We start from the raw sequence: 27,743 nt of genomic DNA on the forward strand, positions 1-27,743 counted from the left end.
AGTTAACTTACAGACTCTGTTATGTGCCTCGTTAAAAGCTTACTACTACAAAACTCGGAAACATCAGTTTCGTCCCAATTTAAATACATTTAAATTTCATTTAATTTTTCTTTATTTTAATTACTTTTTCATTCACGTTCAGAAATGTACATCATTAAATGGGGGTTTTGTCTTGCGTTCAATGGGAGTTTATAATTTTAGTGTTTTTTCGTTTAATGTTTTTATGCTTTCGATTTAGGGCTTTTCATTTCGCTGTTTCCAAAAAGTACATTAAGTAAACTACAGACATACGTGTATATAATATGCATTAATAATAGTTATATATGTATATATAGAATTCAAAAATGTACAACATTCATTTTTAACAAAAGAGCCGGCAACACGATGCCTCGTGCCCCGGCATATGTAGTTAAAAACTCGAAGATAGCCATAGCAAAAACAACTAAAATTACAACTTAAAATTAGAGACTTACCAACTAATACACATACTAGTACAATGTCAATGCCATTTCATTGTTTATCTTTTTCAATTGATATTTGTATATAAGCATGTTTGTATTTTAATGGGCGTTATGTTTCTTGCGGCATCCAAACTTATATGCCTCGTTAAAAGTAATCTTTCAAAATTGATTTCATGGTTCGCTCAATCTTAAAAATTTGTCTGTTGTCTATCGCCTTAATTTATGTGGTTTCTGTGATGTTTTTGAGTGGTTTTCGAATGCCTGATTGCATAACAAAATCGTAAAAGACTAAGAAAAAATAGTTACAATATTACGCATATTGTAGTTTACTACTTAACAACTAAAAACTGCTATCAAAACAGATTTACAAATAAATATTCCAAGTGTGAGTTTCAATCGTAAAACTTTCCCGATCTCTAATTCCATCCGTGTTTGCTGGCAAAACATTGAGCAACATTTCGTGTAAGATATTCTTGAATATTATCGGTAAATGGATTATGCTGGCTATGATCTTAGCTTATCGTTAGAGTAGAGCTGTATTAAACTGTGTGTGTAATTGTTTTGACCCGTTCCATGCGGCAAATGCAGAATTCATTTTGTTTTTTTTCCATTGAGCACGTCGCGGTGTTCGGTAGGGTGTTGTATTGTTGCATTCTTGTATTGTTGGTTTCTGGGGGAGTTCTAGGAGGGATCGTCGCTCTTCACTGTCCTGCTGTTTTGGCTCATCTCGTTCCTACGTCTACTTTGCTAACTCTGAAAACTGTCACAACATCCGCTGTCCTCGTCATCTCCAATTTACAGGCGCATGTCGTTGTATTTGGCAAAGGCCTTGCACAGGGCAAAGGCTAGAATGATCAGGACCAGGTGCACAATGCCCACCACAATGGCCACAATGATCAGTTCACGTTGTGCAATCAGCCACTCGGTAAAGACTTCGTAGCAGCCCTATAAGAAAATACAAATTGGATTAGAATTTAATCAATTTCTGGGGATTTTGCACACATACCTTCTTGTAGAAACTGTTGCTGTCGCTGGGATTGGTTGCACAGTCTTCGTCGCGTGGCACCAACTTGGCCACATCCTTGAGGATGCAGCACGCCTCCGGAATGGTGCGGTTACCCTTGCCGCTTACCCACGCCGGCGAGGCCTCAAAGTCGCGGTAGTCATTGATGCCACAGCAGCCGAAGTTGCCCATCAGCTGGTTCCACATCAGCGAAGTGGCATCCACATTCTCGCCCAGCGAATAGCTGGTGATGGTCGTCTGCAAGAAGTTTTTGCTCTCGGCCCGCACCTTGTCCTTGTAGAAGGCGGCCAGTCCACCGGCCACGATCTCGGCCACCAGCAAAAGTATCAAAAAGGTTCCGTACTGCAAATTAACATATAAATATTAATTGTTTTAAATTCATCTCATTTAATAATTTTTTCATAGTGGCTTTAATAAATTACTACTTTATTATGTATTGGATCAATTCTCAGTTCAGAAATCTATTTGTTTGAGTTCATCTAAACAGTTTAATATTAATTTAACAGTTTAACAGTTTAATATTAAGTTTAATAATATTTAATTCTTCTCTTTTAAAACCAAATAGAACTGCAAGTAATAATAAGAGCATCATGTTTATCATTCATTATTGAGTAATAAATTCAATGATTTCTTGTTATGGTTGCCTGGTTTATTTATAATGCTCACACGCGGTTGACCCAATTCGTCGGGCACTTTGTGAGCCGTGCAGAAAAATCTAGTCATTTGACCCTGAGCCAAATGTTCAGCATTTGTCGGCCTGCCGCTGGTGGTGAGTTTGGCCCAAACACACACAGCCGCAAGAATCCACGGTTAGATACAGATATAGATGCGGCTTAAATGGCGAGTGGGCAAGTGGGCGGATGGGTGGATGGGCGGTTGGCCGGATGGAGGGGGAGGTCGCAGCATGCAGCACAATGCTGAAGGTCATTTCTCAATGTTTTCTTGCATGTTTCGAAAATGCTTTTGCGGCGTTTCATTCTACCATTCTGGCTGAGTAATGCAGGGAAAAAAAATTCAAACCGTTTGAAACTGATATAAAAATAAATTAAATATAAATTATCTTTATTTAATTTTAAACGAGACCTTAAACGAAACTTAAATGTACAAAAATCCTTTAAATTTGTAAAAGAGGCTAAGAAAATTAAACCTGTGCCTCCATTTTTTCTATCTATTTATCCATTTGTTAAGGAAACGTTAAACAACCAACACTATCTATTTTTCTAGAGTTATTTTATGTTATTTTAAAATTAAACAAACATTATATCTGCCAATGTATTATTATCCGTATATTGTTTGATATTAAAAGACCTATTACCAACAATTGTTCAGATCAGTTTGATAATGAATCATTGTATCATTGAATGTAATGTATCATTAAATGTAATGATCTTATAATCTTGTAATATCTTGAAATAACTTTCCTAATATTTGGCTTATTTAAAAGGTTTTTCTAAGTGCCTGACTAATGTTGTCACTGATATTGTGGTTGTTGCCCTGATATGCTCGGTTTTCTCTGGTTGTAGTTGTGGCTGTTACGCCTGGCAGCATTTCATTTCAGCCATCGTAGGCGTTGGTAGCCGCTTGCAAATGTATCTGTCAGATACACATGCAATCCCACCAAATTGCGGCCTATGGAGAGCAGCCTCACTTTGTTTGCATGCCAAGTGTAGCGATTTGAAAGCATTTAGCTACGCGAGTGCCCCTGCAGTAGTTTGCTTAAAAACATTTTTGGTTTAAAAAATCAATGCTAAGACATGTTAGCCATGCCAAGAGTCGGTCCAACCTTGGGATGCGTTAACCGAACGGCCTTGGCTAATTTAAGTGCAAAACCCAAGAGGGTCGCATGCAGGTCGCGTGTTCGGCACCGCTGCGCATGCGCAAAGCACTGTCCCCTCCATCGCATTACCCCCCCACCTTCCCATCTCGCTAGGGTAAATTGAATTCACCTGTTTGTCGCTGCAATTTAACCGGCCAAGCCCAGAAATATGGGCGCGTCCCGGAGTAAATAATGCAGGTAAATGCGATAAAAACAGTTTATTAATTACCACAATCGCACCGAGTGAGCACACTCGACCATAGAAAGTCCCTGGGCCGTCCCTCTTGGCCACTTGCTGCTAATGTAAATTGTCTTCTCTAGTCTAGAGAAATTACAATTCCACTCACAGCCAAAGACCACAGAGACATGGCCAAGTGAAGGGCTTGTCATGGGGGCCGCTTAACCAATCGTTCAAACATGCCTGCCCTGACCACGATATGGATGTATCTATATACGATAATTTACCTATAGCAATACCCAGCCATGTACAACTTTCTCTCGAGTGCCTTCAACGGTTTTTCCAGCCAAGAGTCAAAGTCAATTGAAAATCCTCTTCAACGGCAAAGTTTTTCGGTGAAATATGCAAACAAACGCTTGGCAATCGGCCAGCTCGAATCCCATTCCCTGAGCTATGCATCTTCGGAGTCTGCCTGTCATCTCCTCAATTACAATGTATCCGATGATGCAAGCTCGTAAAACTCTGATTGAACTCATTGATTGGGTGGGGAAAATGTAAATTTGTGACATTGCGTCTCGGTACCGTAGGAGAGTTACTCGATAATGAAAAGTAAATTTGTTTTTACTACAGCTTTCTTTTCTATTCAATTATTTTTTGTTAAAATAAAAATTTATTAAGTTTCGGCTTTCAGGTAAATATGGTTGTTTGATATTTTGCAAATATGAATAACTTTTTTATTAACTTAATTATATAAACTTCACCGTTGAAGTCTAGCTATAATTTTTTAATAGAAACAAAATTAGCTATTATTTTACCAACTATAATCTTAAATTAGATTTTTTAATGACCTTCAATTTTCTGAACATTGTTCACTCATTTGAAAAGATAAAGCACAGATAATAAAATATAAATTGTCACTTAAACTATTTATGTTATTACCATACACCCACAATAATTTCTTGAATGAATTTCAGTTTTGGTTCGGACTGTCTTTGCGGACCTCTAACCCAAATTCGATCTGTTCACTTACCGTCGACAGCAGACAGCGGGACTCTCGCATTGCTCCCAAATAGCCCAAGAAGCTCATGAAGAACATGACGGCTCCGATGACGAGCAGAACATAGGCCAGCTGCTCTATGACCTGCGGCTGTGTAAATTGCTACAATAAATACAAAGAGAGCAGAAACAAATAGTCAGAAATGTGAGAGTAATTGCAGATGATTTCTACACTGCGTATACGTAATTAAACTTTGAACTGGCCAAAAATTGTCGTCTTCCTCATTCGTGTAATTGAATTATACGCATATTTTCTTCAATTGTTGTAGGCAAATTATAAGATCTCAGATAAAGGTTTCGAAACTATGTACCTACAATGCAAGTTCATTGACCAACAACCCAACACGGAGTTCCTGCTAAAGCTTCTCAATTAGTTTTTGCATGTTTATCCTAGGTAGCCACACAATTAGTCCCCGTGCGGACATGTACTGTTCATTTGTTTGGCCAAAGCGAAAAACCCTTTACACCCAGTCAGATAGCAAAGTGAGTTCCACCCAAACTTTAGCTGACGCTGAACATGCAACTTTTGATGGAATTTGTCATAGTTGTGAATTAGTTGGAAAAGTTTATTTGTGTGAATTGGGTAAAAGTCCCCAGAGAATGTGTGTGTTAAGCTTCGAATAATTTTACACAAAAGAATGTAGTTAATTTTACAATCAAATTCTAAAAATTGGACTTACAACTTACCAATTATTTTTACTACCGACCTTAGCGTTTCCCAGAATAAATTCAAATTAGGTGCAATTTTTAAAGCTTCGCCTTAGAACATATCAAAATACTGGCTAGATACCATATAATTTTTTAGTACCTTATATAGAGTAGGGGGTCTATTATTTCAACCCAAAAACCTTCCCTTATTGTTAGACAGTGTGCCAGAACAATGCATCGTGCATTTTGATTAGCGTTTTTGTGTTACTCGTGCCGACCATTTCCCCACCAAACTACATGTTTATTCTACAATTACATTTTTTTTTAATAATCATAGTTCCACTGCCCGCTTTTACCTGAGCACCTGCACGTCAGTTTGATCTACATTTCGGGGTTGATTTACTAAGATTTACTACGTTTTCGATATGTGAATTACACACTTCGATGGGTTGCGTATAAATTGCGTTATAATTGGGTGAATTGCAGCGGTTTCTTGGGGCCTCTGTCAGGGGGTGTTTCCGCGGCAACACTTTCACCCGGAGTTGGGTGGGGATTGGGATTGGGTTTGGGACTGCTATTTGGTGTTGGTATTGGTATTGGGTATTTGGAAGCCCCGTTCGTCTTACCTCAATGCGCTCACTCTCGGCCAACTTGAGGAGAGCAATCAGCGAGTGCTTGTCCACGGCCAGCCAAAGGCCGACGCCGAATATAATTGTGCCTAGCACCTGCAAGACAAAACACAACAAAAATATACATAAATATGTGTGTGTACAGGTAGCGCGCATTTGTGTGTTTCATTGAAACATAAAGCATAAAACACAAATCCCCCCGTTGGACATGCAAACGCAGTTTGATGATTGTTATTATTATGACGTTGCCTGCCCAAGTTGATTGCATTCGAAAATGCCGATGATGAGGTTCGGCAATCAAGATGATAATGATGATGATGACGACGCCGGCAGAAAGTCAATGAACCGACGAACCGCCGAGCTGAAAATGCGGGAAAAAGCACCAGCGCATGCGCAGAGATTTGCTTGATTGAGTTGCAATGGAATTTGATGGGATGTATGGTATTGTATGGAATGGTATGACATGAACACACCTCTATATGTGCAACCCATATGCACCCGGTGCATAAATCACAAAAGCCCACAAGCAGCCACAATCTGGCATTACATCATTTGGTACTTACGAAAAATATAAAATTGAATATGCAAAGCAAATACTTTGCACACCAGACTCCACAGTCGAAGACCATTTTCGTTGTTTTCGAAATCTTGGGGCTGTTTTCCTCCTCGGAGCTCTCTCAACTGCAATGACAAAGAGAAATTCCACGTTTAGCACTCTGCAAGTGAGGTTTCTAATTTAATTAAAATATTTTTACTTAATTTACTTAACTTCATGTTAAGTGGCGCACACTTCGCTGGGCATAGCACAACACAAAAAGAAAGTGTCACAAAACAAAACGACATAATAACCAAAATACCAAGAAGCGTAAATAAACAAGAAAAGTATTTCTAGCCATGTTGCATTCGTTATCGGCCATGTTTGTACGTGCCCCGTGCCTTACAAATTAACATGTAAAGTTGGACGTTAAAATTTATTGAATAAATGACTTCAGCGGGAAATATTCAAGATGAAAAGAAAGCCCAAATTGAAATGATCCAACATTTTTTGGAACATTTAAGTTGAGATTTTTGGACTTCAAAATATATTGTTTAAAAATGTTTTTAAGTTAAAACAACTAATTTAAAATATATACTACTTTATAAAGAATATACAATTTTTATATAATATGTCCATCCTGATTCAAAATTTTTATTTTAGCTGAACTTTGCATTTGATAATTTTAAATTGTTATAAACTAACCAAGTTACTTTCCCTTAAAAAGAGATTATCATTATAAGTGTTTCTATGTGTATATTTGATCATTTAAACAAGTTCTCTAACAAGACTTAAATGCGATTTAAATTTAAATTAATCACGGTTTTAGTAAGTGCTCGCCGCCTGCCGTCATCAGATAAAACTATACGTTAATTCCTAGAGCAGCCAAATATGTATGTGTTCAAGTAAATTACAAGCTTTCGTTCATTCATTAATTCATCGGGAATCTCAATTTTTAGCCTCTCGCTTTACGTAAACTTTCTTATTAGCAGCAGAACAGCTTCCCCGCCACTTTCCCGCTTTTTTCCCCTCTGCCACAATCTCAACCTCGCTTAGCACTTTTCTTTTCAGAAACTGCTGCTGCGGCTGGCAGCCAGCTGGTTCGAGCCAAGTTCTCAGCTCACTGTGCTGGGCATATGTGTGCGTTGTTATTTGGGTAAATATATACACACACAAACAATGTCACGAGCTATTGAAGTTGGAAAAGTAGAGCACTCGGCAGCGGAGCTAAGCCCTCTTTTTCTGCCTCAGTTTCGATGCTGTTCTGTTGCCAAGTCGCGGCGACGGGCTAACATTTTCCTTGCCAACATTTTTGTTCTCATTCTTTAGCTGGTCCCTTTGAGCCCGGTAAAAGCGCTCTGCCATCCACACCCCCCCACTCGCCCTTTGCATCCCTAATGATGTTTTGGCCAAAATGTAATTGTGTACGCACACCTACACAGATGCGGTCAAAAGAATAGCACTTAAGATGTCATATTCCTTGACGTCTACAGGTTAAATAAACATATTTATGTGCTTCTTTATTTAAGTTAGTTGGAATTTCATGAAACGAATTTTGTATTTGTTTGTTTAAGTTTTTTTTAGCACTAGAATAACATTTCTTAATTCAATAAAAATAAGTTTGCCTTTCATAAAACGAATTTTGCTATGTTTTTAATTGATTTATTGATGTACAAGTTTGGTGTACTTTTGTTATAATTAATGATTTAAAAAAATCACCTTGACAAAAAGAAAATCAAGTAGAATAAGCAAAGGTTTTACCAGTGTTTATAGAACTATATGACATTTGTTTTTAAATTGTGTGAAAAATATTGAGTTCTCCACGCCAGCATTTCAACCGTAGCTTTTAACCCACTGAGTGCATAAGGTACTTGAATGCAAAACGCTCTAGGGGTCTACACACACACAAAAGCCAAGTTTATGTGGGCGCCACATCCCCCACAATTTGCACTTTTTCATCCCAGTAAAGAACCCTTCTCCCAACAAAAGTTTATCACAAATTTTTAATTGCTTTTCCATTGTTTTAGACATCCGTCGTTCTGGCTTTAAATTAGTTTAAATTTTCTGCTGATAGCACATGCAAATGGCTGACTAACGGATGTGCATATAGTGCCTAATGGTTGTGGCATTGAATTTTTAATATGTTCCAAGTCAAATTCAAGGTATTGTCTACGAATATTGACGCCCAAGTCATTTGTCTGTTTGAGGTTTTCAACTGAGAGATAAAGTATTAAAAAATGATTTTTATTTGCATTTAATTAGCATTCCAGTTTGAATTTTATCCCATTGGATTTTGATTTGAATAAAGCAATACCGGATTGGTTGATAAGCAAACATCCACAGAGCATTCAAAAATGTGATAAAAAATAAGTAAATATGAGTGAGGCCAAAATTGTCACTTTTAAATTCTAAACTTTATAATATTTATTTAATAAATATTTACCTAATAGCTTTACTCCTCTCCTATTAACGCCCACTCTTTGGAAATTTGATTCTGATTTTATCTCCAAACGTTTCAACCTTTACCCCTTATCTATTAATTAATGCTGCAGTTCGACTCTAAGCGTTAATTAATGCTTCGGCTGAGTGGAAAATCGGAAAAGCTTCCAGCAGCCACTCACTAAGCCGTAGCTGCTGGTTTCTCGTTTCTGGCTTCCGATGCCATGAGCCCATACAAAATTCAAAAGCTTGCCATTAGCACACACACTCTTGCGCGACTACATGGCCAATACACACACACTCTCAGAACATCCACACACTTGCAGGGGCCCAAATCTTGTAATTAACTTTCAAGTGGCCCATGCATAATATTGGCAAAAGTTCAGCAAGCTCAGCATCAGCATTTCATCTAACTCAAATATTAATATCTGCTTTCCAGCAAACTCAAATTCAAATATCATATGAGAGAAACATTAATTTTTCATAAAACAAATAGGTTTAGCACTTGGAATTTTTAAAAGGAAACTTTACTTGATTTTTAAGTAAAGGTATGCACTGTTATACACACTTACTTTAACACACACTTTACTTAAACACCACAAAAAAGAAATGCTTTTTTATGAAATGATAGCACTTTTATTCTTTTACAATAAACTTGTATATATAGCATTATAAATAAATTTATCTATTTTACATATTCAAAAGCCAATTCACGAGGGTCTTTGTACAGGTAAAAAGAAAATTAAATAAATCTCGTTTAAAGCTTGTCCGTATATACACATCTGTAGTTAAATATGCAGCAGCAAATACAAAAAAAAAACAGAAAAAATCGAAAAAATAAATTGCAAATTTATGGGCTTCGCAGTTAACTTGCATTCGGATTTCGAATCGGGCTTTGTTTATTATTTGCGTAATTAAATGCTTGCACATGCTCGTACAGCATTTTTTAACCGTAGAAAGTTTTGTTTTGCCGGCTGCTGTGGAAGTGGAAGTCTAGGGAGCTGAGAGCTCTTAAAACAATGCACATTTTTTTCGGTATTGCGATGGTGATTAAAGCATTTTCTATTGCAAAAAGGAAATTCGAGCGGGGCTCGATTGTGGGACTGGAAGTGATTTTCTTTCTGTACCAGCAGCCGATCTTTTCTTCAGCAGGTCGCCGGCAAAATAGGTTAAAGAAAGTCGTAACTTGTATTAATTAAAAAAAAAAGTTGGGGGAAATAAGAGTTGAGAGGGAAACAGTGCTGCGCTTGAACTGAAAGGGCTGTCAAAACCTTTGGCCATAACTTTTCGACTGGAGATGTTATTTCCCCATTCCCAGTTGCACTCTCGCATACATGTGTGTTCACACTTGTCACGTTCGCTGGCTTGCCAAGAATTTAGAAATTTTATTTATTGCCAATGCTTTCTGTTTCCCTGCTTCGCAGCCCGTTACCCATTTTTCTCCGCTCTTCGATTCTGATTTGATTGGCCGGCTGGCTCCGGAGCTGGGAAATGTGAAATAGCAATCGTGGAAAAACTCATCACGCTCGAAACCAAAAGTGCTGCAGAACCACAGAGCCACTTTTCTATCTGTCAAAGCGTGAGAAATTCGTTCTTTTCCGTTGTTCGTCTTTATAGATGCGGTTTCCCTCCAAACTCTCAAGCCGGGTAATTAAATTATGGAGTATTAAGCCTCAATTGGGTCAACCCTCTCCCCAAACAGTACTTAAATGCAGGTGGGTGGCACACCAATCCTCCTCCCGTTCCCTCAAGATCTTAAGTATGCATATGTGAGTGGATTTCAAGCAGCTGGTTTGATGTGTGGGAACTACTTACTTATAAATGGTTCTACTAAGTGGAATGTTAATGCCTTAATTTGCTTGTGGAGCATACTAAAATATGGTTCATTGGATGAGGGCGAAACTTAATTGCTCGCATAATTGATTAAACTCTACAGCTTATAACAAGAGGTTACCATTTTTTCTAGCTTGTCTGAATCTATAGATACAATTTTTATATGACAAATTTAATTTTTGTTTGTAATTTTTACTGAACTTACAGCCTAAAGCTGTTTTCGTTTTTGTCTAATTAAAACAAACTTTGATTTATATATTTATTTAAAATAATAAATAAATAAAACTTTCATATGCCTCGCTCATTTAACAATGACAAAAACGATGCATGAATTTTCATATGTAAACAAAACTAATTATGGATAAATAAGTATTATTTTGCCCGACATAGATAATTAATAATTTACCCTTTAAACACGGCAAAATATATTATATAAAGAAACCCTTTTTGTTTATAAGAGCAAATTTATCATATTTTTCCAATCGAATAAAATCCAAAAGTAATCTTCGCAACAGATTTAAACTTTACGCAACTGCTGTCCCTTGTACAAAGTTTAGCATTTTGTTTACCCAACATTTTCTTGTCCCCCGTTGATTGCTAAATTTGTGTCCCCTATAAAAAAGGCTTTAAACCCGAACTTATCCAACTGGAATAAAAATACATTAATTGGGCAAAATATAGCGCAATATTAAAGCTCTTGTTGTTTGTGCTGCCGCACGAGCGACACAATCAATTTATTTATAAATTTTGCTTAATTAATGCAAATATAACGCAAAACAAAAAAGTCAGGCAAATAACTTGATTCGCTTGTCGAGCGGCAAATTTCAAAATCTACATAAAGGCAAAGCACCAGAATTTACAACAGGATTGTGCCAAAATTATACCTTGAAGTGGTCTAATTAAATGAATCTTACGATTCGACAGCACCTCACATAAGGCTAATTGAGTGTCTTATAAATTGAGTTTATTATTTTCATTTTTCACTTTGTAGAGTCATTCAACTCCGTCTGTTAGTTTTTGTTAGTTTGCTTATATAATCACATGAAGTGCGTTAATTTGACATAATTAGTGGGCTCAGGCACGAGACGAAGTCAAAACCCCAACTTTAATTTGAGGTCTTCGAGTTGAAGAGGAGACCCCTTTGTCTGACTCTACACTTCTTTTTTTAGGTCAATGGTCTTTGCTTCGACTATGTTTGTTGCCATGTTTGCCGCCATTTGATGGCTTGCCAATTTAACACCTGACAGCTTCGTTTGGGCCATGTGCACTGGACCAAGCTGTGTGCCATAAGCGAGCGCAGATGGCAACGCCCCAGCCCCAATTCCCCCGGCCACGCCCCCCGCCCACAGCATCGTGTTACGAGATCCGTCGAACAGCAACACTGCAAAAAATAGTCTTCAATTATTTCATTTTCAAATGACATCAAATAACTTGAATTCTAACTAATTATCTTACTATTCCCAGACTCAAGTTATGTTTGTTTTAAAATACTAATTTGATTTTAGAAACTAGTTCGGCCTGTTGATACTCCTTCACATCTAATCAAATTAAATTTAAAAAGAATTAGCAACTTGCTTAGTTTTTTTTACTGTGCAGAACCCAGATCTGGTAGCCAAGCCGGTGGGTTGTCACCAATGAACCAGCCAACTACTATAGCTAACCGACCACAAGGGAACCAGACACGTCTGGCCATTTAGCAGAGTTATGCGATACATTTTTGCGAATTTATTTCTAGTTGGTTGAGGAAATTTTCAAAAGTTTTACTCTAGATTTGATTACGAAAAAGTGGTAGGGAGTTGATATGCAAATGTCTCTGACAACTTTTCTGTAAAATAGGTAAAATGTCAAAACTTTAATTTGCTGAGAGATTTTAATCATAGATTGTCAAAATATTGATGAGCTTTGGAACTCATAATTAACTTTTGCAAAGTTTTTTGAAGAAGAAACGAAATTCTGATAAGATGCAAATTTTTTTAGACTGCATTCTTTGTTTTACTTTTTGAGATAAAATAATCTATGATAGTGACATTCCATTAGACTGACTTGGCGATGAAATGATTTCTTAATTTATTTTTAATAAAAAAAGATAAAAGAATTCTATATCAAATAACTCGTAATTAAAGAACTTTTTTCTCTTTGAAACTAAATTATTTGACCCACCCAAATATTTTCGCTTATGCATCAAATTTTTGTCAAGAACGCGAGACATCGAATAACATTTCAGACACTGACCTACTTTAAGGTAAATAGCAAAGTGGGGGACGGAGAAAAACGAAACTATTTGGGGCCAATTACCATCGCTGTGGACAAAGAAAAGTAACTTTGCACATATATATGTATTTACTTAATTGAGAAGGTTCCCCGCCCTCGTGCAGCCCACTCCGGTTCTTTATTAATTTGTTCTTTTTAATTATTCAGTTTCTGCCTCGGCTTTTTGTGAAAAGTGAAATGCTCACAGCCAGAATTTGTTCAATGTCTCTGGCTTTTTGGTTTATTATTGTTCATTGCTCCAGTTAAGCTGCAAGACGGGTAATAGTGTACTACAATATATCTGTATCTGTAGCTGTCAGTCTGAATTACAGAGCTTGAACGAGGTTGACACACTTACATTTATTTAGCTCATAATGAGCTGGCAAATGATTTGCTTTTGTCTGTACCTGGCTGCCTCCTCCTCGCTGAGTTTGTTGTTACTGGTTTTTTTCACTTTTCATCAATAAAATAAACTGATGAAATGCTTTAAAATGTCTCTGTTTGCGTAGCATAATGAGGCGTTTCGACAAAGATAAACAAAAGAAGAAAGAGGCGGCAAAGTCAAATCAAAGTTGGATGAAAATACAAAAGTTTGGAATAATAATGGGAGTCAAGTTATATAACTTATGCATATAAATCAGTGGGCAAGAATGGTAGAATGTCCAGGCCTTAGAAGGTTTTTATGCAAAATTTTTTGAGAGCTTAAACTGGGCGAAGCTGAGTTTTATGTATACATGCCAAATTAAATTAAATTCAATTGTAAAGTATATTAAATGATTTAATGAAAAACATAAAGTAATTCAATCTTTAGTTTGCGGCTAGTAAGTATTAAAATCATGGATGATTTTATATATATAAATTAATATATTTTACATTTAATTTAATTAACTAATGAAGTGGAATTTCTTTTTAAGCACAAACAATTTTGAGTTGTAACATAAAAAGCTTTTTGATTAAAAAAAGTGCCAATATAATCCAGCTTTTTATCCAACTTTTAATCAAACAATCCCACTTCAATTGTGCTATTTAAGAGACAGTCCCTATATATTCCCATTGTTTTTTTCTGTCTTTTAATTGAGAGTTCATATGCCATTGTTGTTGGAGATTACACATACGCCGTGTGTGCTGTGTGGAGCGTCAATTTCCTGCGTTTGAGAGACAAAACATAACCGAGTACAGCATAACCAACGCCCGCTGTCACTTCAATTCATAACAGATGCAAATAAATTTCCATTAAAGTTGTGGGCCACCCCGCATCACCCTTTTCGGCATCCATTTTCTGCGTGGGCGGACGACAAGCTAAACAGATGCTCAGTCGCGAAGTGAAGTAGAGATTCCGGGGGCCCAACGAGGTATTAAGGTGCCCCCTGGTTTTAGATAATACCCATTTCGAGTCACGGGGCGCAAATTGCGGCCTTAAACGAGCAGCAGCAGCAGCAGCTCTCACACATTACTTTTTATATGTTTAAATGAAATAAGTATCTCGCAGATACGTTGCAGTGACAGTTGCATCCACACGCGAGCTTAAGTGTGAAAACTACGGATCGTGTGTTGGCACTTGTGATCTTCGCTGGTTATTTAACTTTCTTTTGGCCCCTTGGGGGGCCAAGTTCAATGCGCTTAACTTGCGGCTAATACACCTCTCCTTCGGCCAAGCTCAAACCCAACTCAACTTTCACATTCACAACCTTTGGCACTTCCTCCTGCCACATGGAAAGATAATTTTTTGAAACTTCGTGTTGGCCAAGCCGATTCACATTTTGCCGTTTGGCAATTTGCGGTGCAATCAATGGCTTCTCATTCGATATTTTGCAAGCTCACTCATTCGGCTGTGGGGCAAGTTTTTCATTTCGTCTCGAATCGTTTCAGTTCAGTTCGGTTTGGTTCATTTTCAGTATCCATACATGCTACTCCCCAACGCATGGGAGTGCAAAAATGTAGAAAAAAAGTGCCTACCACCGCCTATGCAACTATGAAATATCGCATCGCTCGGTGAGAGTACGAGTGTACGCGCACATCCCAGCAGAGCTGGCTAAATTTATGTGGGAAGTTTTCTGATGACGTTCGTCAGTTCAGACCCTCCCCCCACGACTATGGTACAGTGCACAACTTATCTAATAACGGAGCCAGACTTACTACTTCCTGTAAAAGCCTTCCCGGAATGTGAGAACAGAGTGCCAGCAAAAAAAGGGCTGCATATATCTCAGCTGATGTAATCTGCACTTAAGATTTATAATTCAGATTTTAGATTCTTCATAGTTTTTGTGGGGGTAATAAATAATTTAAAGTATGCTACATCTTAAACAGGTTTGTTTTTTTTTATAATAAACAAAGAAGTCAATTTATTTTTAAATAAAGAACAATGAGAAAACCAAAGGATAGAAAAACTGAATGGTTTCGAAGATGTTGACATATTACTAATATTATATGTTTTTATTGACATTACCATCCTCGCTGTTAAAGTTTATTGTTAAATAAAGACGTAATGGGTTAATAAATGTCATGTGCACATTATAAAAAACGATCTGCAGTCCATCGGACATTCCACGTACAGCATAATTCGGGCCTTAAAACAAACTTATGCAATGCGTTTGCCTACTCCGATTATATGGCAAATAAAACTTAACCGAGAAAGCAAACTAAGCTGCCACTCTAGGCTCCAAAATAAAACGCCAGCAAACTCACCCAGCCACCTGCTGTGCTCTGTATCCCAAAACTTGTCCGCTTCCACATGCTGTGTAGCTGACCAATTGCATCAGCTAAAAAAACCAAATATAAAGGCAATAGCCAAAGTAAACCTTTGCCTACTACTTTTCTTAGCCAAACATGAGCATTTGGCCAAAAGGGTGGGGTAGAAATGGTAAAACAATTGCCAACGCGTTCTTTGGTGTTAATCGCTTTGCATATGCGAGGCAAAGAAAATTCCAAAAAATAACCAGAGGCGTGCCATCACAAAAATAAAAACAAAACAAAAATTAATATGCATTGTTGCAGCAGCACGTCGCCTTGCATATTTGGACTTTCACTTTTCTTTTCTTTTCGAAAAAAAACAAAATTTCAAAATGAAGTTAAGACGCACACTTGATCCACGTCGACATTTCAATCACTTACAAATGGTAAACACAAATAAAAACATTATGTATCACTTCATTGGGGGCTTCCGAGTTCGAGTTCGGTGGGCGAGCAGCGATTATAGTGGGTAACTGCGTTAATTGCTGATACCCCATTACTTTCCCTAGGCACCTCAATTAAGTCCAGAAATCGAAGTTACGCATTTCCAATTGCGCAATCGTCACAATCTTTTTTCGCTTTTGCCGTCTGGAGATTTTCATGGCTTGCGAAAGTAAACATTTTTACAGTCCGCTTTATTTTGTTTTTGGCTTCCCGAACAATGCGTGCAGTTGTTACTAGTTTCGGTTCATTAATCATGTGTCGGGGAAATACTTATGTGTGCACCAACCTGCTGGGCATAAGAAATGAGAAAATGGGACAAAGAGATACCAGTGGGAAAATTGCCAAGGGCCTCGAAAGGCGATTATGAATTAATCATATGATTAAAGGGTAAACTTATCATGACATAAGAAGATTTGTGCTTGTGGTGTCATTTTGCTTTTCCTCTGAAAATTAAGTTTAGCAAGCTTTTCATGACATAATAATCTTTGCTGGCTGGAAACTAAAATTAGTTAGTATATTGCCTTAGTTTAACTTTCTAATCTTTCTTACTGGTTTCTCTTTTGTTTTTAAAGAGTAAAATGCATTTCAACAGTTTGTAAGTACCGAATCAATTTTAAGTGAGCTGACCAGAGTTTAAATTAAACCTGAAAACCTTGAGTAAATGCAATTGTGTTAAGCTACCTTTTTTTTTTTTGAACTGTATAACGCGATTAGGTTTCCCTCTTTTCTTCAGCTCCAACTGGCTGGCTTAAAGTTTTTAATTAACTTAAATCAATGACAGTTTACATTGCCGATAGAAACGTTTGCGAAATGACCAGCTAGGGACTTCAGCTGGGATTGACTATTGTTTCATTGAGACAATGACAAAGTAACTAGCATCGAATCGATCGGAATGGAAAGCCGCAAATATAGCCGAGCTATTAAGTATCCCAGGCACAAGGCGGATGGTCGGTTGGTCGACCAGATGGCTGGACAATTGCCGCAAATCACAGTGGGACAGCCACTCGAAATATGTGTACTGTTTGGCTGGGTTTCCGCTGAAAGTGCAGGCAATTTACGCCAAAGAGGCGGAGATCTAATGCTGGAATGAAGTGTTGCCGGGTGAAGAATTGCTGGCTTGATTTTAAATGCAACTGACCGCCGACCAGAAGCAATGAACTTGCCACCATGCGGCCGTAATTCGAGCCACAAACAGAAAGCCCATGTAATACAAGAAGGTTGTGGGAAATTCCACCGGACCGGCGAAGAACACCACTCGATGAGGGTGGTGTGTGACTGTGATGTGTGTGAAAGTCCAAGGCGGCGAGTGGATCAAGTTTAAATTACCATAAAATATGTAGAGACAACGCATGCGCAACACGTAACCCGATGCAGATACATTTTAGTGGACTTGCAGACACAGATACAGATACAGATACAGCTAAAGATACTGTCCAGCTTGGCCCTGTTCAGGGTGCCCCGTTCACCTTGGAACGGCGCTTAAAAAAGTCGTTTAACATCGTGTTTTGGGGGCCAAAAGCGTCAAAGAGTCCGTGGTCTATATATCCCCTCATATGAAGGGGTTTGCTCTATATGATAAATCCATTGGCCTTTGGCCAATTTCATGCTCGCTGAGGCGTCGTTTCGACAACCTGATGTTTTGTACACTGCTCTTATTCGACTAATTGAGTTATGTTGCACATTTCGGCAAGTCAGCGAGTCGGCTTCATGGTTCTGCGACTGCTGCGGATATTTGCCAATTGAGTTATTGCCTTTTGGCTGTGCATTAGCGTGCGCTCTCCTGAGATTTCGCAATGGAAAGTTTGGCCAACTCTTTAGACCAAGTTCTGTGTGCGAGCACATCGTCGGCCAAAACGGGTTGGCTTGGCAAACACGGTTAACGGTTTTCGGAGTGCTGTGAATCGTTTTGTCACGCCTTCGATTCGAGCCATAAGAAAACCCTCCTCAAATGTTTGCCTAAGTTTCTGGCACCCAGTTGCAGGTGCAGTTTGCACCTTTCTAAACGAAGTACATAACATTTTAGCTCATCACCTGCTTAAGCTAGTTTCAATGATTTCTTACCCTTTTAGTTTTTATGTATCGAACAGATAGGAAGCTGGGGAAGCCAGTTTTAAAGCACTTACTTAATCGCAATTGACGGGTGCTTTGGCGAACCCCCAAGCAATGGAGATGTGAGTGGGTTGATAAGATGAAAAATGCTATTAGACCTAAGAAATTGTAGAAAAATGCACTGATTGGCTCAGAATTTATTACTACCCTTTTCCGGTGAATAATTTAACATTCTTAAAAACTTCGATCTAAACCAACTTTCAAAATAAAATAAGATTCCCATAATATTGAATTAAAGTTTAATCATTAATATGTTCTGAGGGCTTTCGTCTTGTCCGAAAAAAAATGTAAATGGCTTGCAAAAAACATTCTTCAATTAAGTTAAAAATATAAATCTCTAGTTTTTTCTTTAAACAACAATTTATTAAACACAATTTCAATTTGATGGCTTTTCTTCTTTTGTTCTGTTTACATTTTTAAATCAGTTCCCCCGACATTCGGAAAGCTTTAAATATTAAAATTGCTTGCATTTTAAAGGAATTTTAAATATTTATGAAAATGTCAGCAAGGTTTTCGTCGAGTTTAAAGGAATTCGTAAAATATTTGTTGTTTAATTGTGAGAATTCCGTTTTTAAATACTTATTTGCCCACAATTTATGGCCAGTGCAACCGATAAATTGAGCAAAACTCTTTCAGGTTTCAATGTCATTAAAATGTTAGTTCTCTTTGCACCCCTTTAATTATTATTTATACAGACTGCTGTCAGCTGATTAAAAGATTAAAATCAAACACGAATTTACAGTCACGTAACGTTTATATAATTTTCCACATTTCCGTGCAGAGATAAACATTTCGAATAACTAAATTGGTAATTTCGCAAGGTAATAAACTAAAGAAATAAAAGTGAGTCTGCAGTTCTGGAAAGTAATAATAATCAGCCTCGTAGCCCCATTCCCCCATTTAGTGCGATATCAAATACGAGATTTGTGGGATTTTGCTCTTTTGCTCTCTCCCTCTATCTTTCTCTTTCTCTCTCAGTTTCTCCGTCTCATTCTTAGCTCATTTCCAATAAGCAATTCTACTTGCTTTATTGGTTTTCCTGACAAACTTGTTCGAAACTCTAGCGGAGCGGACAGGTTGCTCTGAGGGGAGAGAACCCGGAGTCAGCATGTTTTCAAGATCAAAAAGCGAATGGCGGTGTAGCTCAAGAAATTGCACAAAAATTTACACACTTCACAACAACAAAGAATGAGAGAGGGAGAGAGGCAAGAGTTATGGAAAGGAAACTGCAAAAGGGAACCTTTCACTGCAAATACACTGGAAAAATATGTAAGTAGCCATACAATACATCGACGACATTATAATCAGCAATACATAGTCTTTCCGTAAGAATATCTTTAACATCCATTGGTTAAGTGACAGTGGAAACTGATTATAAGGTGGTCCAGAATTAAGTACTGCTATAGAAAAATGTGATGGAAACTATTTTAAAATAATCCTAAACATATGTGCAATCAAACAATTTATTTGAACAAGAATTTCTAAAAACAAAAAATTAATTTTTTTATTTTATGCTCTATGTCCGGTATGAGATGGTACTTTTTGGTAATAAGAAATGAAAATAATAATTTCTTTCTCTGTCCCTATTGGAGAGGTAATGTAGAATTAGTGATAAACATAAAGAAAGGCGGCGCAATTGAAAAGTGGCACAGATGCCAGGGCAGCGGCCCCAAAAGGCAACGGTACCCAAGAGCAGGAGCGCAAAAGGAATCCAGGAGTGGAGTGGGGGCAGCATCAGCAATCAAAAAAAGGGGGCGGGGAATCAGGAGCAGGAGCGGCGCAAAAAGTGTGTGCGTATCAACAAAGCGGATGGTCGAGGGCTGGGCCCGAATGATGGGATGCCCAAGGGCGTGGGTGGTGGGTTGGTGGCTTTTCACTGGGAACAGTAGCACTCGCTATGCTTATTTCGTACAATTTTTTTTATTCTCCTTTTGAGAAATATGCGCACTTCCAAAACTAAGGCAAAAACTTACCTGTAAAATATGAGCACGCTGCGTAGCGAGCTATTTAATAATTTACGGTTCGTCGAAGATTTACGACCCACTGGATATGTCAAACTGCAATGATTCCGGAATATTTTTGTATTTTTAGAATATTTGGCAGGGCGAAAAAGAGCACAACACTTTTATAACAAATTTTTCTTGTTGATGGGGGGGAAGTTATTGGCGGCTGGTAAATATTGTTGATGCTGGGGCATACAGTAAGTGAACGGGGAGTACGCAGCACTGTTTTGATTGAGCGCGCGCAAAAAATTATACACAAAATCACGCACACAGCGAAATTCAGATAGAGACGCACCGATGGCTTAAAACTGGGGCCCGAGAAGAGAGCGTAGGGTGTGTTTTGGATGCTTCCAGGCACCGACCACGATACAACTGCACTCGGCACTAGACTCGAATCGTGGCTTAAATCACTCGGCACTCGTTCAGCTGCGAATCAGTGGGATGTGCGACCGTCTGCTTGGAAGCTTGCTTTCGAACTGAAGCCGTTTTTGAGCTGCTGCTGCTGCTGCCACAGCCACCACCAATACATGCGCGGAAAGCAGGTTGCTCTAGCTGAAAGCTCGGCTCGCCAGTAACACCAGAAAGACCAAAAGTCATATTGTGAGCTTTTTAACCGTTGCCAGATTGTTGGAAATAAGTTACATTTCTGTGCTTTCTTTTACCCTCTAGCACCAGCGGCTAAGTAATTAGGAATGTTTAAAAGAGTATATCTTTTTGATTTGAGAAATTTTGTAGAATATTAAGTAAAACGGATTTTATTTTACTAGATAGAGGTCTGAAACAGAAACCGTGTTAATCATGTTTTCTTTTTTAGAAGTCTATAATTTAAACGGTAGAAAACAATACTTAACGTTATAATATAAATAACATAAAGGCACTCATGTAACATCATAAAACATTATATATACAATTAAAATTGAAAGAACACATCTAGTTAACTTCAAATTATTTTCAAAATTTAATTCTGAGCTAATCGAACCAAGCCATGAGCCTTTGCTCAAGCAAAGCCCTAAAAAGCCGATGCCCTCGTTTTCCACTCAAATTCCGAGCTGACTTTGAAAATGCCTATCCCCGATCCCTGTTTCCCAGACGAGTTGGACAGAGAATGAGCTACATGGAGGACTGTTTCGCGGGGGCTCCGCAGGAGTTTCTCATCTGCATTACCGTCCACAAGGCCGTTCAAGTGGGAGTGACCTCTGGAGACTTATATGTGAGGATTAGTCTGGACAAAATGACCAAGAGTACCAAGTCGTACCCCAACACCGAGAATCCCTTTTTCAATGAGGTTTGTATGACTTAATGAAATAATAATATCCTTAATCAGCATTTTAACCTCTTTCAGTACTTTGTCTTTGAGTTTCACTGCACCTTAACCGAACTCCTGCGCCTAACGATCCTTTTTGAGCTCAAGAAGCACATGACGTACAAGAAAAATGTGCTGGTTGCTGAGTTGCTGGTGGATCTGCATAGTGTATGGAACCAGTCCAATCACGGCTACTTCAAGAAGTGGGGCCGCCTGGAGGCACCCATTGGGGAACACCAATCTCTGGAGACTACCACACAATCTCACGGCTATTTGCAACTCGATCTGGCCATTGTATCCCAGCACAGTACGATAATCACTGGTCTAAGGTCTGAGGATCAGGACAACCAAATCCTGAACAAATGGTCGGTGGATCACGATTATGATGACATCGAGAAGTAAGTACAAAATTGAATTGAATCTGATTTATTTCTTAGTATCTGATTCCGCTAGGAACCTCCTAACCAACGTGAGTTCGTTCGCTCCCAGCAACATCCGCTACTTTGTCGCCTTTTACCGGGGTTACTTCACCAAGCAGAGCAACTACATGATTCAAGTATCGTTTGCCGGCTTCAATGTATTTGGCGCCCGGCATTGAATTGGTTTTTCCGTTTCTAAAGTACAGATTCCATCCTTTCAAGGGCAAAACGCCGGTGGCCAGGAACACGACGACGCCTGTGTGGAACCACGAGATCAACTTTGCCTGGATGTATCCATCGGTGGCGCAGCGATTCCTCATCCTTATTTTGGCCCAAGAGCATCTGCAGTGGAAGTGCGTGGCGGAGTACGAAGTGTCCCTCGAAGAGATCGCCTTTAAGGGTGAGTCCTTGTTAAATTATGGAATTAGGTCTTTTAAACAAATTAGTGTTATTTAAATCATCGGGGTCACCAAAAGAGTTACCCTTATCAAAGTTGTGAGTTTGAGTTTTGTGAAAGTTCTTAATATATATTTTCTGTAGCAACCCCATCACTGGGCCCCACCTACCTTCATCTTTACGATCCCGTCAACCCCATGACCTATGTGGGTCGCCTGCTAATGGAACTTCGTTCTGAAATGTTAAATGATTCGCAACCAAATCATATTTTGGATTCAAAGACAGTGCCTGGCTTGGATGAGTCACGTTTTTGGCTCGACGATGTCTACCTGGTTGAGTTTCTTCCAATACTCGGTCAACACATCCACACAACTGCTGCCGCGTACAAGATCTCTGCGAGATTGGCTGAGCACAGCTCTAATGTGCTGGAGGGTCAACTAAGTACACCTTTGGGTCGCATTCAATCCGCCGTCCATACAAGAAGTTTCCGTCGAGAGGCTCCCTTTCGCAGCTGCATGTTTCGTGTCCGTTTGCCAGACAATCGAGCCAAGTATGAAAGCGATTTCTTTATGCTGGATTTAGTCAATTATATGGTAAGACACTACTGGATTTAAACCGAATATATTGATATATACGATTTTCCCCTCCATTTTAGCGTTCTGAATTGGAAACCTTCAAGATCTTCCAGCTGAAGCATCCTCTACAGGAAGAGGAGCAGGCCAAGTGCCTGAAGGCCATTGTGGGTAACATTTTGACCAGGATTAAGGAGGGTCTAGATGCCCACCGTTTCGACCACGACGTTCAACCCCAGCGCACCACCTGGGACTTTAACCGGCAACTTTACCTGCTCGACTATTTCGCCAAACTGCCACAGGAACTGCATCAAGTGAAACAGAAGCTGCGCAACTGCTTCTTGGAGCACCTGGATGCCACCATTGCTGATGTGGTTATGGAGCTGCAGCGTCTGGTAGCCGAAATCGGAGGCCTTTCTAGCATGGCTCGCACGCAGGACGAGTGGCCGGAATTGATCCTTTCCTTGAGTGCAGGTGGAAAGGATTTGGGAGTTTGCCGGCTAAACGCTAAGCTCTTTTTACATTTACAAAATCAACATCAAGATACAGATCTTCAACAGGAGACATTGTGCTGGCGACTTAAGAGTTTCGCCTTCAAGGCCTCGAGTTGTACGCACACCTGTCCCAACTGTGGTTGCACAACGGCCATAGTCTTGGGATGTCTGTCCATTGTGGTGGAACGTGAGCGAAAGGAGTTTCTCTCGGTGATCAGTGGAGATTGGACCAGCATAGAACCAATGCTGTGGCAACCAAATCCTGCACAGACGCACTTCCTCTGCCACGTTTACGTTCACCAGGCCAAAGTTCGTCCTGGTGGCGAAAAGAAGAACATCTGTGATTCCCACTTGCGGATCCTGTTCGCTGGGCAGGCATGTGAAACTTATACATCCCCCGGAACACTCTCCCCCATTTGGAATGCTGTCATAACATTTAATAATTTGTCTCTCCCCGGGAGTGTTAATCTATACTTGAAGAATCCTCCTCTTCTCTCTTTGGAGTTCTACAATACAGAACGAAGTCTTCCCGATGATCTCGTGGGCATGGGCAGTGTGCCAGTGAGCGTTATTAGCGAGGATCGGGCCACTGACTCCAGCTGGGAGGATGAAGGTGGACTGGGTTGGTCCCGAAAACCCCTTCAAAAGTTGCAAAGGCTGAAACACCTAACTCCACCTCCTCTTAAATGGGTGCCAGTAGCCAGGAAGGGTTCTGTTCAAGCAGAGGTCTTGATGTCAGCGGAGCTGATTGAGCTCTCAGTGGATCCCAGTGGTCAGGATATAAAGAAGGAGCCAATACTCGCCACGGGAATTCCGTCTGTCATTAGACCCAATATGCAGAACTTTGTGTGAGTTTTCTAATTTATATTATTTACTAAGAGTCTAATCCATTTATTTATAGCTTAGAGGTTTTCTTCGTCGGACTGCGCAACTACTCCAAAAGCAGCATGAGTTCGTCGGGCAAGCGGAAGATCAAGGTGATGATGGGTGACCTGGTTTTGACCAGTGGACCCTCCACAGCGCGCTTCCGCAATTGCATTAACTTCCTGGTGGCCTATGCTTCGGGTGTGGTTGTAAGTTAATCCTAATGGACATTGCCTCCTCATCTATCTTTTACCGCCTCCAGAGTCTCCCAGATCAGCAGGAATACTGGCCAGCGATCATAGCCACCGATGTGCTGCTCTCCGGCTTCAGCAGTGAATCAGTTTTGGGAGCTGCGCTCATACCCAACTCCTCGAATTTCCTGCAACGCAACAGGAAGCTCAAGTGTGTGCCCAAAATGGAGCAGACTTCCCGAGAAGATTCCACCACGGTGAGTGTGGATGAAGACGAGGAGGAGGAAGAGGAGGACGAACTGGAATGGGAAGAGGAGGAGGCCAAGCCCACCAGGATTAGCAACTGGTGGATGCGATTCATGTTTGCTGTAGGTCTACGACCCGCTGCCTATGCCAATCGCCAGGCTTTGAGGAACAATGGTGATCTGGATGACGGCGAAGTGATCGAAGAACGAGAGTTCACCTGGTGGACCAAGTTCTACAACTCAATGTACTGGAGTGCGGCGGAGATGAGCCACGATCATAAGCATCGCCTGGTCATCTACCACGAAGAACTGGAGAAGCAGGCTCAGTTTAGTTACCTCCAGGATTGGGCCGTGCCTGTCCAGTTGGTTCATGGGGTGAAGTTCAAGAAGCAGGCTCCCCCCAAAGAGGATATCTATGCCACCTTGAAGCTGCACCTCAAGTTGACCCCTTGTCAGTGCCCAGTGCTCGAGGATCCCGGAGGTGGTGGAGACATGACCCGCCCCATGGCAAACCCAATACATCCGCGATATCAGTCCACTCTCCAGTCATTGAATACGATCATTAAGCTAATCGTACGTGTGTATATAGTGCAGGGTGTGCAGATGCGTCCTCGGGATTTAAAAGGCGACTCCGATTGCTATGTGAAACTCTTTCTGGGCGGTAAAATGATCTCCGATCGAGCCCACTTCTCCCCCAATCATAGCAATCCGGTTTTTGGTCGTCTATTTGAAATGGAGGCCACGTTACCCGGTGATCATATGCTGCAGATAATGGTGTATGATCATGACAAGATCAAGGACGAAGTGATTGGTCAGACAGTCATCGATTTGGAGGATCGCTGGAGGACGAGGCATCGAGCCACGGTGGGCTTGGCCAACGAGTATACACGAAGCGGCTATAACCACTGGCACGACCTGAAGTTGCCCTCGGAAATTCTCATAAATCTCTGCCATCGGAGGGGTATTCAGGCTCCCTACTATTATGGCAATGTGATTGAAGTGGACGGAATGCTTTTCGGAGATGAAACTGTAATATCAAAGGGTGAGTAACTCCCAACTTTATTAACTGTGATCAAGTGCCCTTAGATTCTTGCTTAATTTCAGATGAGGAGCTGCAAGAACGACTTAGTCTAGCAGTGCTTAAGAACATGGAAAAGTTGCCCTCTTTTGGCTACAAGCTGGTTCCCGAGCATGTGGAGACTCGTTCCCTTTATCGCGATGACTTTCCAAACGTCGAACAGGTAAGGTATTATACCAAAACCAGTTAAAGGGAGGTGTAACTTATAAACATAAGCTAAAAGAATTATGTGCCTAATCTAACCCAATCAAATGAACCATTACTCATTTTTCAAACTATCTAAAAATAGCTTAGCACCATGATAGCTATAATTAGTTGTGATATAAAGGGTCTAGACAGCCATTATCATAAATAGCAACCTAATTTATGGTAATAGCATTAACGTATAATTGTTGATAAAAGACCACGAATGTGGTTTTATCGAATGGCTTTCATGTTATCAATTAAAATGGTATACAACAACATAATTAATTAGAAAAGGGACCTTTTTAAAGCATAATTTTGGTGATATGAATAAGTAGAGGGATTGGCTTAATTGTAAACTTAATCTACAGGGTAAACTCCAGATGTGGATCGAGCTGTTCGAGGCGAACATCTATGTGCCCAATCCTATCGACATAACCCCAGTGCCGCCATCGGATTTCGAGGTGCGTGTTGTGGTCAAAAATCTGCATGGAATTCAGGCTGGCGACAAAAACATTTTTGGCAAACTAATGAGCGACATTTACGTGATAGGGTAAGTGGGTCGTTGAATTGGGATTGGGATGGGGATGGGAATGGGGATTGGAATTGGGATTGGGGGTGGCTTATTACCAGTGGCTTACAAGCGGATCCGAGTAAACGATATGCAATTACCGACGTTTTTCTCGATACTTTGCAGCTGGTGCGAGGATGAGGACAAGCGCCAAACGACCGATATCCATTACCGCTCATTTGCTGGCGATGCGGCATTTAATTGGCGCTTGGTCTTCGGCATGAAGTATTCCCCCAACGAGGACCTGGTAAGCCTTGACCTTCCTAATTGGTCATGGTAGACAATACACAAGCTACCACCACCGCATTAATTATTCCTTTGGCTCCCGTTTCCGTTTTTTAATTATATTTTAAAGATGGTTGTTCGCCGCAAGGCCGGTCTGCTGGAGGAGATGGAGTTCAAAAAGCCTCCGGTTATCTATCTGCAGGTCTGGGACAAGGATGTGCTATCCAAGGATGAGTACCTGGCCGCCCTTGAGCTTAACCTCTCCAATATGTACGCTCCGTATCCGAACGCCCAGCTTTGCAAGCCGTATCCCAAAACGAGGAAGCGCATCAATCTCTTTAAACGCAAGGTCATCAGCGGTTGGTTTCCGCTTCAAAATAATCTACATCCTTCACAACACTCACAAGCTAAAGTTAGAAATGTGAGTGTTGATGGTTGCATTCCAATGAAGGCTTATTTCTGACCTCCAGCGCATTTTCAGGGAAAAATCCAGCTTAATATTGAGATCTGCTCGGATGTGGAGGCCTCCAATCGACCGGCGGGTCGTGGACAGGACCCACCAATGGCCTTGGAACCACCCTAGTAAGTCTCCTTTTATTTATAAAAATAAATTGATACTTTGCTGAATGTTGTTTTATTTATTTTTACCTTTAGCCGGCCGGATACATCTTTCAACCCGCTGACGCATCCCTGCAAGTCCCTAAGGCTCATCCTCTGGCCCGTCATTCGAAAATATGTCCTGTGGACTCTATTTATATTAATAGTTATCCTGGGACTGGTGATCTTCTTTTCTAATCTGCCCGGCAAGCTAATGACAATCCCACTTGAGTGAGCAGTTTTTGTTTTTTTGTTGTTTGTTAGTTTCTATTTATATTGTTGAAGTTTAAATTTAATTGACTTTTCATTTTAATAGTTTTTCAATAAACTAACTTGTTGTACAGCCACTCCGTCACTTTAAAAGTAATTAATTGAAAAGACTAATAGCCTTCTTGAGTGCAAGGGGGTAAATGCGATAATAGCGACTGGGACTTAAGCCCACAGATGCAG

General features: G+C 39.9%; 2 protein-coding genes across 4 annotated transcripts; one reads left to right on the forward strand and one right to left on the reverse strand.

The window, feature by feature from the left end:
• Positions 1-94: 94 nt before the first annotated feature.
• Positions 95-20,642, reverse strand: LOC108150186 (tetraspanin-18). Its single transcript, XM_017278182.2, has 7 exons — positions 20,451-20,642; positions 20,126-20,209; positions 6,376-6,493; positions 5,810-5,908; positions 4,510-4,638; positions 1,468-1,827; positions 95-1,406 (listed from the first exon to the last, which is right to left on the reverse strand). The coding sequence occupies exons 3-7, from the start codon at positions 6,439-6,441 to the stop codon at positions 1,257-1,259; spliced, it is 804 nt and encodes a 267-aa protein (XP_017133671.1). The 5' UTR covers positions 6,442-6,493; positions 20,126-20,209; positions 20,451-20,642; the 3' UTR covers positions 95-1,256.
• Positions 20,643-21,164: 522 nt separating this feature from the next.
• Positions 21,165-27,571, forward strand: LOC108150119 (otoferlin). 3 transcript variants are annotated; one of them, XM_017278086.2, is made up of 14 exons: positions 21,165-21,440; positions 21,498-21,856; positions 21,912-22,035; positions 22,100-22,277; positions 22,418-22,866; positions 22,929-24,187; positions 24,241-24,412; positions 24,466-25,681; positions 25,744-25,880; positions 26,272-26,453; positions 26,598-26,718; positions 26,827-27,117; positions 27,178-27,278; positions 27,351-27,571. In XM_017278086.2, exons 1-14 carry the CDS (start codon positions 21,261-21,263, stop codon positions 27,526-27,528), a joined length of 4,947 nt encoding a protein of 1,648 aa, XP_017133575.1. In that variant the 5' UTR covers positions 21,165-21,260; the 3' UTR covers positions 27,529-27,571. The 3 variants fall into 3 exon arrangements, with proteins under 3 accessions (XP_017133575.1, XP_041563929.1, XP_041563930.1); XM_041707995.1 differs by having other exon boundaries at positions 21,171-21,440; positions 21,912-22,014; positions 22,079-22,277; XM_041707996.1 differs by having other exon boundaries at positions 21,171-21,440; positions 21,912-22,014.
• The last annotated feature ends 172 nt before the right edge of the window (positions 27,572-27,743 follow it).

Source organism: Drosophila elegans, unplaced genomic scaffold (assembly GCF_018152505.1).
Source record: "Drosophila elegans isolate 14027-0461.03 unplaced genomic scaffold, ASM1815250v1 contig_208, whole genome shotgun sequence".
Lineage (NCBI taxonomy): Eukaryota > Metazoa > Arthropoda > Insecta > Diptera > Drosophilidae > Drosophila > Drosophila elegans.